Below are 16,278 nucleotides of genomic sequence, written 5' to 3'. Positions count from 1 at the left end.
AAGCAAAAACTGAAACAGGGTGTGTTTGAAAATACGGGTATTCGTTTAGCATATTCGGACATAGAAGATTGGCTCTTAAAGCAGGATGTTTACACCCTTCATAAAATGGCCCCTGTACATTTGAAGACGAATAGGGTTTTAGTAAATAAAATAGGTGGGCAGTTTCAGGCAGATCTAATGGACATGGAGGCCTATTCTTCAGAAAATGAGGGGGTATGTTATTTACTGACGTGTATAGACGTGTTTTCAAAATACGCGTGGGCTCGATGCTTGTGGTGAATGCGTTCTTTCAGCATTTAAAGACATTTTAGACGAAGGAAGAGTACCAAAGAAGTTGAAAACAGACAAAGGGAAGGAATTCTTAAACAGGAAATTTTAAGCATTTGTTAGAAAAAACAATATTACTCACTTCACCACCTCTATTGAGACAAAAGCCAGTGTGGTTGAGTGTTTCAACAGGACTCTTAAAACTAAAATGTGGAAATATTTATCGTCTAATAATTCTAAACGTTATGTGGATGTTTTGCAAGATTTAGTCAGCGCATATAATCAGAGTTACCATCGCAGCATTAAAATGAAACCATCGGAGGTAACAAAAGATAACGAGGTCATTGTTTTTAACATCTGCATAAAACCAAAGACAAACGAGTGACTACTTTTAAATATAAAGTTGGTGATACAGTGAGGATTTCTAAAATAAGAGGTTCTTTTAAAAAAGGGTATGAGCAGAATTATACAGATGAATATTTTACCATATTAGAATGTGTCCATCAAAAACCCCCTGTCTACAGGTTGAAAGATTACAAGGAACATTTTATGAGCCTGAATTACAAAAAGTTATCATGGATAAAAACAAAATTTTCAAAGTAGAAAAGGTTTTATCCAGACAGAGAAGACAGGGGCAAAACATGGTATTAGTCAAGTGGGTTGGATGGCTGGATTTTTGGAAAAACCATAAGGGTTTTCTGACATACTGCATTCAAAGATGTGTTATCTTTTTCGACATGGATGGAAAAGGATTCTTTGTTATATTACCCAACAACTCTTCAACTGTGTTTTACCCTAATAACACGATAGGAAATTTTAGAACAAAACAGGACAAACTTTTGAACTTTGAAATCCCCTATGAAGTGGGTTTAGTGGAAATTCAGTATCCAAAAACGTGGACGTCCACCAGAAGATGCAGAATTTTATGTCTTTGACAAAAAATCTAAAAAGAAGGTCCGTCTAAAAGCTACTTCAGGATTCTACACAGATCTATATCAAATTACGAAGGGGATAAATAAATTTCTTTCTACGACTGGGTTGAGTCACATTAGACTAGAATATGACCCAAAAACCAAGTTTTCGTGTTACCAATAGGAGACGCTGTTTTAACATTTCACGGAAAACTTGCTCAAACGTTAGGATTTCAATCAGGTGTATCCTTTCAAACTCCAGAACCCGGTATAATACATTATCAAACTGAGGGTGATATACCCAGTTTAAAGTTGCAAAAGTCTGCGGTAAAGGGGTATGTATCCTTGTATCCACTCCCGACGAGTCAATCTTGAGTGGAAACATCTTCTAGAATATATCAGGCTTCATATCCGGCAGATATAAATGCAGGGATAAACGATACTTTTGTCTATACCGACATTATAGATTATCAAACTGTGGGTGACAGCTATGTGCCCCTCCTAAGATAAGTACATAGATCAGGTCCAAAAAATCAGATGATCACTGTGATGAAAATTCATCTTGAGATTTGAAATAATGAAATTCTCAGACTGGAGTTGCCTTTGAGTCTTTATAACAGTAAGCTCTGCAGAGGTTACACAACAAGCACTGGCAAAATGGAACTGGCCGCAAGTTCACAAAAGCCAGAACTTATACAAAGAGGCGTTTCATAAAACATAATATGAAAAAAGACATGAAAGACATGAGATCATCTGTGTCTGTCCGTCCGCTGTAGCAGTTGTAAGAAAAACATCACCAAATAAGGGCATGCACCCTGTTGATCAAGGTCATAGCAGTGAGACACCACCAAGTAAGGGTTCCATCCTGTCAGGTAGACAGTATCACAGCAGTTAGACACCTGGTCAGGGGGATTTCCAATACCTTAGACACTGGTCAGTTGAATTTTCCACTACATCACAAAAACTTACAACCGCCGACACTACCTTAGACTCTGTAAAACGCACATCGACAGCATTGAGATATCTCTGAAGTCGGACCAGAATCAATGCATTCCTTTTACATACTGGAAAGTAATAATTAAACTTGCCAGTGAAATATCAATTTAAAAAAAGAAATGGCCATATATCAGCCATATGTACACAATACAGACAAATATATTGCATACTATACAGCACAAGCGGGTGGAGATTTACCGGGATACAGCGGTCTTGGTTCACAATATGGTGCAGGTCTTGGCGGTATTTTTCGTGGATTGTTTAGAATGGCATTTCCCTTGTTGAAAAAAAGGACTCACAGTTGCTGTCCCGCATTTAAAGACAGACGCTTAAAACATTTTTTCTGATGTTATTACCAATGCTGTGAACAGCTGCAGGGGGCAACAAGAGGGCTCTGGAATAATATCAATGTCACATCGACCAATAAAACGCCCTCCAGGACAAAGGGGGAGTATCCAACCAACTAAGTACAAACGTAGAACAAATAAAAAGAGCGTCACTAAGACGACAAAAAATAAACGAGGAGAGAAAGAAGTCGGTCAAACATCGCAAGACAAGAGCTAAGGACATCTTCTAGCAAGAATGGCTTTGGTACAGAATTGGTCAAAAGAATGTGTAAAATCGGAATTGGATCTGTTTAAGGTAAGTGTAGAGAAAAACATCTAGGTGGAATTACCACCTCTTACTGCAATTTCTGATTCTGCACCGCTGGAATTCTTTGTTCTTTGTTGCAAGCAGTGAAGACTATCTGGATCTGAACAACATATACACGGGTTTAGATCACCAAGGTAAACGGTGGAAATTAAGCTCAAGGAGATGAAGTGGGGTTTATTAACTACCTGGGGTGTACGTTGTTTTCACAAGTTGACATCTCGTTGGGGGATAAACTCATAACACAATCATCAAACACATACCCTTACCGATGTATTATAGAGTGTCTAATGAATTATGGAAAGGATACTTTGTATACACAGTTTGGATCGGGACTGTTTTGCATGGATACAGCAGGACATATGGAGGATACAATGGCGGGAGGAAATAACACAGGACTTGTCAAGAGAATAGAGTATACAGAAGGAGGCCGGGTGGTAGAACTGATTTCCCCCATACACTCTGATCTGTTTTTTCAAGACAAACTGTTGATAAACGGGGTTGATCTTGAGATCAAATTTACAAGAACCCATAACGAGTTTTGTTTAATGCGCAATACTGCGGACGACTTTTGGGTCAATATAAATTCAGCAAGTCTGTTTGTAAAAAAGGTAACAGTATCCCCGTCTGTTAAAATAGCACATGCTAAAGATCTAAATCAGGGGTCCTCAACGTTTTTCAGGCCAAGGACCCCCAAACTGATGGAGAGATGGAGCAGGGACCCCCTACTATATATATTGTATAAAATTGTGTTTTATATTAAACTGGGCCTAGTGCCATGTATAAACATAGCTAACCTCTTATTGTGCATTCAATACTAAGCTATTCAAATAATACACAGGTTCATATATTCATATTTTTATTTTAAACATGTGCAAGGTACAGGGTGGCCGTGCCACTGCCATTTATAAACATACATCTTGCATACAACACTGAGCTATTAAAATAATTCACAGATTCATGTTTTTATTTTAAACATACATGTAGGAGGGACAGTGAATCCTCAAGCCATCTGTGGATGGCACACATACTCCCACATTAGTGAGATGTCTGACACTGATGAGTAACACGCAACTTATCTAACATTGGACGGATGGAGGTTGTCAGGCAGAGGGTCATATCAGCCTCAGGCTGCAGTCTTGAGCATGTTAATGTGTATTTAAAGACATTTAAATTTGTGGAAAAAAAATTACTAATTAAAAAAATATAAAAAATTGTCTAATCAACCAAAAATGTCGTGACCCCCTTGCAGTACCTCCGCGGACCCCCTAGGGGTCGCGGACCCCCTGTTGAAGACCTCTGATCTAAAGCATTCTAATGTGAAATACCCGATAGACAGTCTGTCTTAAAAAATGTTGCATTCCGGCAGGCACACGAGTCTGCAACCAAGAAAATATATTCTTGGGACAGATACCTAAATTTATTATTGTAGGATTTGTAGATCATGAGGCTTTTACAGGCAGTTATACACGTAACTCATTTGCCTTTAATCATTATGATATAGAGTTTTTGAGCCTATATGCCGACGGGAAGTCGTACCCGTCAAAACCTTTTCAACCCAATTTGCCACAGGTTCATTTTAGAAATATGCTACCACGCACAATAAATTTAATTTGTTATTCATCTTACTCGTCAATTTTGGAAATCTCTCCCTGCAAACAAGTTGAACACAATACAAGAGCAAAGCATCTTTTTAGGGGTGTTTGCAAGCGATCAGCTTCCTAAAACGGTTCAAGAGCGACCTGCTATGATGGTTGTAAATACAGACCCCTCCTACATGATTGGTCGTCACTGGGTTGCTATATACATTTACAATCATGGCATGGGGTCATTCTTTGACAGTTTTGGGAACCCCCCTACCTATTCGCTTTTTCCAGACTCATTTGTTGTGTTTCTCAAAAGAAATTGCTCAGCTATTCAATATTCAGCAAGACAAGTACAGGACATGTGCCTGTCAGTGGAAAACATTTTTTTTCTTTATTATATGGATGAAGGGCTAACCTATGAGGAGTTGAGGAAATACAATAGCAAACCTTCCAGAAATGACTATGGTTTGCAAATTTGTGAAAAAAATGAGTGTGAGATGCGGAGACATTCTTTATTAAAATCATACCTATGAGAACCCTTCACAATATTTCCTTTAAAAACAAACTCTCCGTGTGTGTTAAGTGTTATGTCTTGAAGCATTCATTTTTTCCAAAATATGCTGCGCATTATTCCTGTTGTTTTTTGACATGTTTCTCAATTTCATTCATCACAGAGTCTTTACTTTCTTGATTAAAAGTGTTGGTAGGTTCAGAACCATCTGCATCAGTAGGGAGAGACAAAGTCAAGGTATTCTGTTCTCTTTCACCTTGCTTTACCAGAGTAAGAAATCTGTGCAATGCCGTAGAATATTTTTGGGCCTTTTCATAAATATCTCCAGTCTTATTGTGACTCCTGTTTAGTCTTAAATGTCAGTACAGGTGAACATCAATGATAAAGCCAACAGTCAGTGTGGGTCAAAGTGCCATAACAGGCTGGTTTATTCAAAAAATAATTAAAAGTTGCTACAGTGGTGTGGCACACCAGTCAGCAGGCTGGTACACTGGAAGTATGCTATCGTGAGTAACAAAAACTATACACACACATTAAACCCTTTTCCCAAACAGAAAACACACCAAAACTACTACCAGTGCCACAGCAAACCACAAATCAACAAGTGAACTTCCACTGCACCAGCCACTCCTGTGACTGGGGGCCAACAACAGCTATAGCACTAAAAGAGACAAAAAAGGCAGATCAACACTATGCTTAAAATACAGGAAATATAAAATAAACATAAAATAAACAGCAACCAGCACTTTGCCTGTAAAATAAACACAGCACATGTTATTTTCAGTCTAATCGCCTAACACAGTTTAAAAGTAAGATGCCGTTTCATACCTGCACTGCAACTAATTCTGGACCGTTATGACCCTTTACAAAAGAAACAATATAAAAAGTAGTGATGGCGACATGAAGCTTCATGCAGCATTGACACTTTCCATCCAATTGGTTCACTCATGGGCCGAAGCTTCATGGTGCTTCATTTGCTCCACTGTGCCATCAAGTGGACAATAAATGTAAAACAGGCAGAGTGATTATAATGACACCATGTCTTTGGTGTGTGAAGCTTTGAATTGAATAAATGAATGAATGATGTTGGATGATGCCAATACATACATTATGAACTTATTAATATGGTGTCTGTCTTTATGATACAATGGCGGGGTCAAAAGGGAAAGTGGAAACAAATTGGGCAGAGGGTTGTGAGGTGAACGTGCTTGTGTAACTAGGGACAACATGTAACACGTGGGACATTTTATTCATTTTTATTTAAAAATAACAACTTTACCACAGTGCTGGGTTTCAGGCGGTTTCTTTTTTTTTTGCAAACAATCGCGCAATAAAGTGAGTGTGTGTGTGTGTGCTTGTCTGCTCATCTCTGTCCCTCTTCACACGACCTGATAATCACATGTATTTAGTTATTAATCGATGATGTCGGAGCACGACTCCGGATCGTTCCTCTCACTTTAACCCTGATTTCCTGACTGTGCGCGTCACGTTACGTCTCGTGTTGTGTAGCAGGTTTAAACGTGTCTCAAACTCTAAAGTGAACCAAACACACCGCTCGCTTCATGACAAACGGATATCCTTATAGGAAGAAAAAGAGGCGTGGAATCATGCTAATTACAGAGAGCAGACACGCGCCTGTCAATTTAGAATGATTCTGATTCACAAACATACGCATGGTGGCAATAACAAAATCGGCTGGTGCGATTTTGCGCACCCACTTATTTTCTGCGGAGAGTAAGAACATTTCCGCGCACATGTTAGAGAATGAGGACCAATGTGTTTTAGTTCCTCCTGTCACCCCCACATCTGACTTACAAGAACTGCAGTTACGCAAAACTCCTGATGAGACAACTGTGGAAGTAAAAAGTGGCTGTGTTCTTCGAGATGGCATCTGGATTGGCCCTGATGGGGAAAACTGCCCTTCCAACCGCCAACACCAAACTTCAGCATGACATCAAACTTGGTGACTAGATCGTAAAAGACTTCAGAAGAAAATCCTGGCGAAATCAACGGTGGCTTGGCTCCTACCAGGTACTGCGAACAGCAGTCAAGGTTGCAGAACGTGCCATCTGGATCCACTGGTCCCACTGCAAACAGGCTGTAACATACACACACTTAAATAAGCACATAAGAGACTTTACTTCTTCGTCTCAATCGCAGCATCCACCCTGACTGTGTGATCCTTTCTGCAGAAAGCTTTGCAATAAAACTTAAAAGACAACTTGTCTCAGAACCTCATTTATTGACCAATTTCCACCACACTATATTGAAAAAAATCTTGTTAGATTTCCATGTATATTTGAATTGTAAAGCTGCTCCAGGTTTCCTATGTATACTGTGAAAGTCTCAAAAGCATTCAATCCCATATTCAGAAATTGTGTCTTAAAATTAGGACTTCCATATCTTTGTGATGACAAAATGCCCTGAAAAATGCACCCACCATGACGAATCTTGCAGGATTTGGTTTCTATGAGTATTTACCTGACATCTTCTATATTTCATTTGATCACTATCAAACAGTGCTATTAGTGTTTTATTTGGCCTTTCAAACATTTTTTTTCAGTTTTCAAAATCTAAAAATACATGGGCATCAGAACTTCAAATGAAACACCAGCAAATTTGGGACCTTTATACTCAAAATGGGCAAAATGTCTTGAATTGACTATCACTTTGTAGTTTTAGCTTTATGCATGGGCTTACTGTCTTGCAGGAGATCTAATCTCGCCAGCAGCTTTCCTGCTCACTGCATCAGAATTTTTTCTGGAACATTTATGTATTTTGCTGCATTCATGGTTTAAGTGTGTCCTATTAAACAAGATGGATACTATGCAAATTTCTAAAACATACTGAGCTAATCTCCAAAGAACCTTAGCGCAATCCTGCATCTGTCTCATACTATCAAAGTAAGGCTATTCTAAAAGATCAAGATCAAGTTCAAAGAAGTAAATACACCTAATGTAGCAGACATTTCAAATGTTATTACACTTTTATTTCAGCAATTTAGAAGAAAAATAATCTGTAATACACACATTTACAATCACTGTTGGTTTGAAAAGAAAATCACAACTGAAAGCATAATGTGACTGAGTCTTCAATCATAACAAAATATAGCGGGTGAGGCCTCTCCCTCGCTGCTCCCGCAGACGCTGGCAGTGTCGAAGCATGTTCAAAATCCCCTGAAATCGTTTGTCCACCCTTGTTGGTGTAAATTCCCGAATGTCATCCTCCACCACAAAATACTGACCTGCAAGATATTCCAACACAACTGTGAGACCAGTTTTGTGTCATATACAAAAAAATCGTAATTTGTGTATCAGGTCCTTCCTTAACAACTTTAACATAATTTAAGTCAATGTTTAAATATTTTCAGGGTTTTATTAAGCCAAGCTACTCAGATCATCAGTTTGACAATGCAAATATCCCATTTCAAAAAGACCATGAATATAAGTGGATGTATTAGGGAAAATAGCCAATAAAGTATAAGATTTCATATTCAGACATTATATATTACTCAGAGACTTGGCTAAAGAAGTAAAAACCTTCAATAATTACAAATTGTTTGCTATATTTTAGTGTGCCTTAAAAAAATATTTTGTGATCCAGCACAGTTTTCTTATGCTGCAGTGTGGAATCTTGTCTGCTGCTGAAGATGGTGGATGAATGAATGTTTTACCCTATGGGGCATTTCATTCACAATTATATTAGAGTCCCAATATAAACAATTGAGGTCATAACTATATTGGAATAGGATAACAATTTCACATGGGAATTCAGTCAGGTCTGAACTCAATATTGCAAACAGATGTCCAAATTAATTGCCAAAATCCATCATTCACAAAATGTACCTTTTGTATCTTTCGTGTCCTGGTCCTTGAAGCGTTGGTGAAGTTTGCGTGCATGACTACTCAGAGTTTTCACTGACTGATGGAGGATCTTGTACTTGGCTGTTACAGCTTTGTTAATGCTCTGCACCACAGCATTAATTTGATCATATGAAACGCGTCCTTTCATGTACCTGAGAGGGACAGGGACACACACACACAGAAAAAAATTGCATTTAACGTCCACATGTAGATCTGGAAAAAGTCAAAACTAATGTATGCTACTTCAAAAAATAACAACTACAGTGCAATCTAGAAATCTGTCTGTGTTCATTAGACAGCTGAAGTCATGACAATAAGACAACAAAGAATTAAAAACAACATGCAGAGTTGAGTCTTACACATTTCTCTTCTATTAGATCAGTCACCCATTAAAACCCCCACCACACTGTTTATTATTTGTGATAATAATGGCCTACACATAATTTGAAAACATATTTACAATAACACAAGTACAATACCAATTTTGCTTGGATATGAAAGAAATTCTCAGAGAACTAAAGCTGTAAATTGTGCAGGGAAACCTCTAACTTGGTGCATTATTGAAAAGTACTTTCACCCCTCCCGCCCCAGCTCTCAAGAGCCATTGGTTGATTCAATATAACTTCATTTAGCTTTAGTTCCGAATATAAAAAGAGGTGACTATCTAAGGAGCAAGCATTCCAAAAACAGGGTTTCGTTGTTAAAATATATTGATCCCGGGCAGTGTTGTGCATGAACGGCTTCATATTTTTTGTGAACGTTGAGTTTCCAAATAATGAACGCTCATGTTTTTATTTAGTCATCATCATATAGGCCATCATGTGCAATACCAGGAGCAGTCGCAAGTGTCACACAAACACGCAGTACAAATTGTTGTTTTCTTTAACCTAGAATGGGCCCTTTATATTTAAATACTTTATATTTACATCGGGGGCGGGTCCCCTCTACAGAGGCAGCCATGTTTTTTTACAGTAGCCCAAACTGGACAAACTAAACACCTAACGCTCACAGACAGGACTTAGTGTTAAAGTGACCGGAAGATCCAGATTCATGACCCGACACCATTAATTAATAGGTAAATACAAGTTTGTCATTTAAATCATAACCATCCCAATAAAAGATGGAACAAATGAACGTGAACTAGTTCATTTTTGGAACCGTGAACTGGTGCACATGAGAAAGTGGTGTAGAGGAGAAATTTGCACTGGGATTATTTAGTTTGAGGGGGTGAAATTGGATTATTTGGAAAATAGTTATATGTGCTGCCATGACTCATGACCCTTATTGAACAAACTAAATATCTATTTCTATATTGGACTCAAATTACTCAAAAAACATCCCATTGAATGTGAACTCCGCAATAGGCCTGACACCGCTGTCAGACAGAAAATCTGACGGAGTTGACATCTGACGGTGTTGACATAATAGGCATTTTGTTCACAGAAAGAATAAGAGTTCATGTAGCAGCAATTTTGTTTTCAGCTTGATACGAGATGCTAACAGAACCTACTTCAGGAGCATAGAATGATCTAAACATAAACAATTTGCTCAGAAATTGGAAGACGGTATTGACATATCATGGTTGTGACACAGGAAATATTAAAATTAAGATTTAAATACTCTAAAACTATAAAACATATTTTATCCTGTCTGCTATGGATGCACTCTGCATAGGTGGAATGTGAAAATGAGTCCTTCAGGGTGACTGCTACCTGTAATATTGCTTGATTTTAATAAATGAATGTCTGACGGTGTGGACCAAAAGTGGGGACACATTTTTGAAACCTTGTGAAATATGCTCTGATATGAGATATTATTAAGTGTTTTAAATTTTTTTTTATAAAATAAGCTCTTTTTAAAATCATTAAAAAACCTATTTTTTTGCACATGAATAACTGAACCCTTCTCTGTGGACATGCTGTTTTAGATGTAGTGGGAAAACAGTAACTTTAATAGATTTGATATAATTATTTAATTAAATTGAAGGAGATAATTGTGTTGAATACATTCCAGTATTAATCCCTCATTACATTTGAAAATATATTCATTTTGAAACATAAATAGAAGTTTCAACTGCTGGACGTGTTTTGTCCCATGTCTCAAGAATCAGTAAAATACCAGTAAAGGGTTCCATGACTGAATATTTGCATGTAGCGGACTTCAAGCAGGGACTCATATTATATATTATTATAGGTCAACAGTAATCTGGATATGGCCATGTTTAGTACTTAATTTAACACAAAGGCTGCACGATTAATTGTAATAAAATTCTAATCCCGGTTCACAGTTCACACCCATAGGCAATCTAATTTCTAAATGAATAAAATCTGCAGCATTTCGACTCTGGAAGACAGCAAGTGAGAGAAAAGCAGAGGGAAGTTTGTCTAAAAATCAAAAGAAAACACAGCTGAAGGTGATGAGAATCAGATAAACAACCCCACTGTGATGTGTGACGGATGAGGATTTTACCCATTTGAAAAAAGATTTAACACGTAGTGTTCAGTGTTGACATTGTGTCGGTGGCCCAAAAAACAAAATCAATATATGGACACTGAGAAGACTAAAAATACTTCAGATTCATTTTGATTCTGCAACAGGTCAGTGAAAGTCATAACCAAGTACTTTACATCCATTAATATGAAGCAAACTGCATGCAAACTACACGTAGTGGTGTTAAAGTATTGCTGTTATCAGATATGTACTGTGGAGGAACTCTTCAGAATTTGGAAGGGACTTTCTCCTCAATATGCCTTTCACACTTCCAAAACACAGCAGGAGATTCTCTGCTCAGAGGCGGAGGCGTGGTGTAGTAGTTAGAGACAGGACGTAATGTATTAAATTTCCGCTGCGGGGATCACATGTTTTTGTTTACAGCACATCGACACGGGTGTCGACTCTAATTACCGCAAACTCTCTTCTGCTGACTTTATACTGGAGGGCCAGACAGAGAAAGTCTGCAGAAACTCTGGAGGCTCTCACTCAGACATTTGCGTTTACACAGGCACCATCTCTGGAGTTCAGTGCATGTCTGAAATGTTTCCAAAATGTCATAACATGTACTGGATATCATTAAGAGATACTTACTGTGGGATGTTCTCAAACTCTGGTACAGTGATAAACTCCATCTCTTTGACGTAGCTTTTGTTGGTCTTTTTGTCATTTTCTGGTTGGACAAGTTGAACATCTGCTGCTTCATTCTTGTTCAAAACAGGTTCATTTTCACTGAGAGACAAAACAAACATTCGACATTCAGTGCTGGAGGTTGTTTTCCAATACCACGTAATCATATAATACATAGTCAAATAATACCTACATAGTCCTTCATGTTTTTAAGAGATGACAGATACAGATAAGCAATAGCTTCTACTTTTTGCACATACTGTACATGGAGATGCAGGGGTGAGCTCACTGAGTGTGATGTTGACTATCAAACTTCAATTCAATATTATTTGTATAGCGCCAAATTAGGGCTGGGCGAAATGGAAAAAATCAGTCAATATCGATATATCGCGATATAAATCAAATCAGCGTCACTGCACTGAGACGCATTATTCTGCGCAGGTCAACAAGAGACTCTGCTCCTCTGAGGAGGATCCTTAGAACTGATCATTATAAAAGCCCCATTTATCCAGGAACATACATACAAATTCACTGTGACTGTGACTGTTTTCATACTTTGAGGGTACCTACTGACCCCTTTCAAGTAATTACAGATAGTAAAAGCCCAGAAAATTTATTTTACACAATATGGGCCCTTTAATGTGCATCTGTCCTGAAGCAGCAGTGGTTATAATTATTTAGTGTCCGCGTCGCGATGCATTTGAGAATGGAGAAATGTCCACAGCTCTAGTGCTCACCACTGTGCAGGAGACATGGAGGGAGGGAGGGTAGAGACCAAGTCTAATCTCCTGACCTGATATTTAGTGTTTTTAAATGTAATCAATCAGTATGTATGTTCGACAGGGAAGCTGTGCACAAGCAGGAATATAATATTTATTTATGTTTCCTTATTTATTTTTTTCTGCATTTTTTACTTTTGCCACCATTAACCGCGTCAGTATTGCAGCCCAGGCTTAATTTTACAACATCGTCACTCCAGAGGACATGCAACAGAAAAGTGTGCCTTTTGTGGCTTCCACCTACGACACAATTAAGTGTTATTAAATCAATTTCTGCTGTTGTGAGATTCTGATTCCAAAACATACGCACGGTGGTAGGGGTTTGCGATATATCGAATATACACGATATTTCCCAGATGTTCAACGTGAGATGTATTAAATGACTATATCGCGACCATCAAGTACAAATTGCCACGTGAATGTTTTAAGCTGTCAGCCTGAAATTCTCAGGAAGTTTTGCTTCTTTGCTCTCTTCTAATGCCCCTCTCAAAGCAGACAGCACACTCCCTCGCCCATCCAGAAAACTTTCCTGCGCGAATGCGTATTTTTGTATCAGGAGAGGAGCGAAGAGAGCATGGAGAGAGCAAAAGAACGAGTTCACGAGTGTTCAGAGATGGTTATTGACAGTGTTGTTCATATTTTTTTTGTGAACGCTAAACTGAACGAATCAGTTTACAAATGATGAAAATCGACACAGTGAGATAAGAGGAGCGTTAACGTGAAGCCAATAAGTGACTTTGTTAATGAACAGTGGAAATAAACAGTGAAAACAGAGTTTCCTCTATGATCCACAGCTGCTCAAGGATCAGCACCGCTGCTTCATGATCAGATCACAAGCAAAAGTTGGTTTGTATTGTGCTGAAGTTTCCTGTGTCCTCCACTCTACTGCTGACCTGCTCTCACTTTAACTAATACACACTCAACACCAGTTATCAGGACCTGATCAGTACATGAAGTTTACTAAGTGTTTGCTTGATTTGTTCCAGAGTTTATGTGGCTGCATTTAAACATCATGAAAATGAGTCATCAATATTTTGTGCTCAGTACAACATGAGACGTGACGTTAACAGGACTGAGTGTTAAAGTGACGGGGTGACACATATTTATCATCCTACACCATTGATTAATAACTAAATACATGATCGTAAATTTGTCATCTAAATCATAACCATCCCAATTAAAAAACGGAACAAATGAACATGAACTCGTAAATTTTCATATGTATGAACTGAACTATGAACCAGTGCCACAAATGGCCACAAATGGCCACAAAAGTGCTCCCACTCCTCCTGTGATGTGAGTGTTATTGTTCAGTGAGGTTTTCACAGTCACAGCCTGGACTTCTGCCTCTGTGGTTTGCGCACAATGCAATTTTTAATTTAATTTTCATTTACCATTTTTAAAATGATCTGTTGTTACAAACACGATCAAATAGAATAGTGTCATGAATCCGGAGGCATTTTTGCGCACGCACTTATTTTGTGCGCAGAGTAAGAGTTGTTACTATGCGCACAACAACTTCTATTCAGGTCATCCTCTAAGTGAATATCTATCAAGGCATTCTTGAGATATCCTGTTCACGGGAATGGGACAGACAGAAGAACGGACGGACAACCCGAAAACATAATGATACATAACATAATAAAGCACATGCTTTTCTCACTTTGTTGGGACTTTCATCATGGGCATGTGTGCAGGTATGTTGTCCTTCATGTGATGAACATCTTCCACCTCCTTCTTCAATACCTTCTCAAGTTCCTGAAACACAAACAAATTATTTGTGCTTTGTCATGGGGCTGCACGATATTAGGAAAACATGCGATAACATTGTTTAATATCGCGATGACGATATGACTTGATAAATAAACAAACATTCCCTGGCTACGGACGCAGAGACGATGGACAGCAGGGACAAGGCACACAGCCCGACCGCAGCGCCACCAAGTCCTGGGCAGACACCAGGGAGCCATGCACCACTAAGTCCACGAATAGTGTTAATTTGGGGTCTTTCCATACATGTTTGGTCCATGATTTGTGTGTTTTTTTTACAGTTTTTAACATCAGTAATGTACTGCTCCTCTGCATCTCTATCATTCACGCTGCAAACCAAACCGATGTGATTATCATTATGTGATGATCAGTGTTGATATTGTGGGGACAAACAAATCAACTTTTAAACTGGAGTGAGTCAGAGATGTCAGCTGAAAGAGGGACACACACACACACACACACACACACACACACACACACACACACACACACACACACACACACACACACACACACACACACACACACACACACACACACACACACACACACACACAGTAAATAATGGGTGAATTTTCATTTTTCGGTGAACTATGCCTTTAAGTTACAATTCTTCAATAACTACATTTAATAGACACTTAAAATGCATGTTACAAGTTAATGGTAAACAAATCAATATTAACCTAATAAGGTAAAAAATATCAAAATTGGCCTAAAAAATTATCATTCCATTCCAGGCTCAAATTTTGACAGCAATTAAAACAAACCTAATAGGGCATGTGGCTGCTTGTACCTCGTGCATAGCTGGACTACTTTTACGATTAAGCAGCTGCACTAATTGCTAATATTACAGTTACTTAGCTAGAGAGTGTGTAGCCTGTTTACCTTCAAATGCTTTAGTTTCTCCTTCTGTTGGCCGACACGTTTTTCAAACTCTTCTAAAAGGCTCTCCAGGGCAAACAGTTCTAGTCCAAGTTTCCTATTCTTATTTTGAGGCAATTCTGCATGAGAGAGAGAGAGAGAGAGAGAGAGAGAGAGAGAGACCAAATTTCTTTATCAATGACACTATACACAAAAAAACAACAGTTATATGTCTTGTCTTATATAAATCACAGTTTCATACCAACAACTGATAGATCCAGCATGCGTTGTAAGGATGATATCCTGTCATGAATGTGAAGACTGATATCCTCCAGCTCACTCATTTTCCTGAAAAGGGGCAGAGTCATTGCATTTACAACAGTGCTTTGCACATTGTAAACTGCTACTGTAAATTACGCTAGCAAAGTAGGTCTACCGTTACTAAATATAGAAATAACAATATAAGGTGATATGAACCTGTATAATTACATCCAACACAGACTGTAAAAAGATTACCTTTCCCGAAGTCAAGATCATGCTTTAAAAAAAACTTGATCCACACACCATTAAAAATCTCAAACTGTGCGAGCAGGGCGTGAATTTATATTCAGGCACAAAGAACAACAAAGTTAAGCACGACCTAACTAAAGGACGTCAGACAAATAGATTCATTCCGTTTACATCTTGGATCGATATCGTCAATAAAAGTTGATGTTAGCTCGATTTTGACAGCCAACAGCTTACATTAGCTAACGCTATAATTTCATCATAGACATATATCTTTATGAGACAAATCAGCAAATGCAGAGCTACACTTTCTAGGCCGTAAGCAAAATATTAAACAGTAGGTTTAATTCGAGGAGCTTACTCGGCCACGCGATTCTTTTCCTCCTTCTTCTTCTTCTTCTTCTTCTTCTTCTTCTTCGTTTTATTAGAAGTTGGCTAACAATGATTCGGTGCATT

At 38.3% G+C, this 16,278-nt stretch overlaps 1 protein-coding gene across 5 annotated transcripts; it reads right to left on the bottom strand.

Annotated features, from left to right (window-relative positions):
• Nucleotides 1–6,343: 6,343 nt before the first annotated feature.
• ska1 (spindle and kinetochore associated complex subunit 1) lies at nt 6,344–16,225 on the bottom strand. 5 transcript variants are annotated; one of them, XM_035141363.2, is made up of 7 exons: nt 15,832–16,177; nt 15,578–15,663; nt 15,340–15,455; nt 14,348–14,442; nt 11,870–12,007; nt 8,768–8,937; nt 6,344–7,036 (listed from the first exon to the last, which is right to left on the bottom strand). In XM_035141363.2, exons 2-7 carry the CDS (start codon nt 15,657–15,659, stop codon nt 6,717–6,719), a joined length of 921 nt encoding a protein of 306 aa, XP_034997254.1. In that variant the 5' UTR covers nt 15,660–15,663; nt 15,832–16,177; the 3' UTR covers nt 6,344–6,716. The 5 variants fall into 5 exon arrangements, with proteins under 5 accessions (XP_034997254.1, XP_034997253.1, XP_047200508.1 ...); XM_035141362.2 differs by lacking the exon at nt 15,832–16,177 and adding an exon at nt 16,184–16,225 and having other exon boundaries at nt 6,347–7,036; XM_047344552.1 differs by having other exon boundaries at nt 6,883–7,020.
• Nucleotides 16,226–16,278: the final 53 nt, after the last annotated feature.

Source organism: Hippoglossus stenolepis, chromosome 18 (assembly GCF_022539355.2).
Source record: "Hippoglossus stenolepis isolate QCI-W04-F060 chromosome 18, HSTE1.2, whole genome shotgun sequence".
Lineage (NCBI taxonomy): Eukaryota > Metazoa > Chordata > Actinopteri > Pleuronectiformes > Pleuronectidae > Hippoglossus > Hippoglossus stenolepis.
This window is presented reverse-complemented; position numbering and strand designations above follow the sequence as displayed.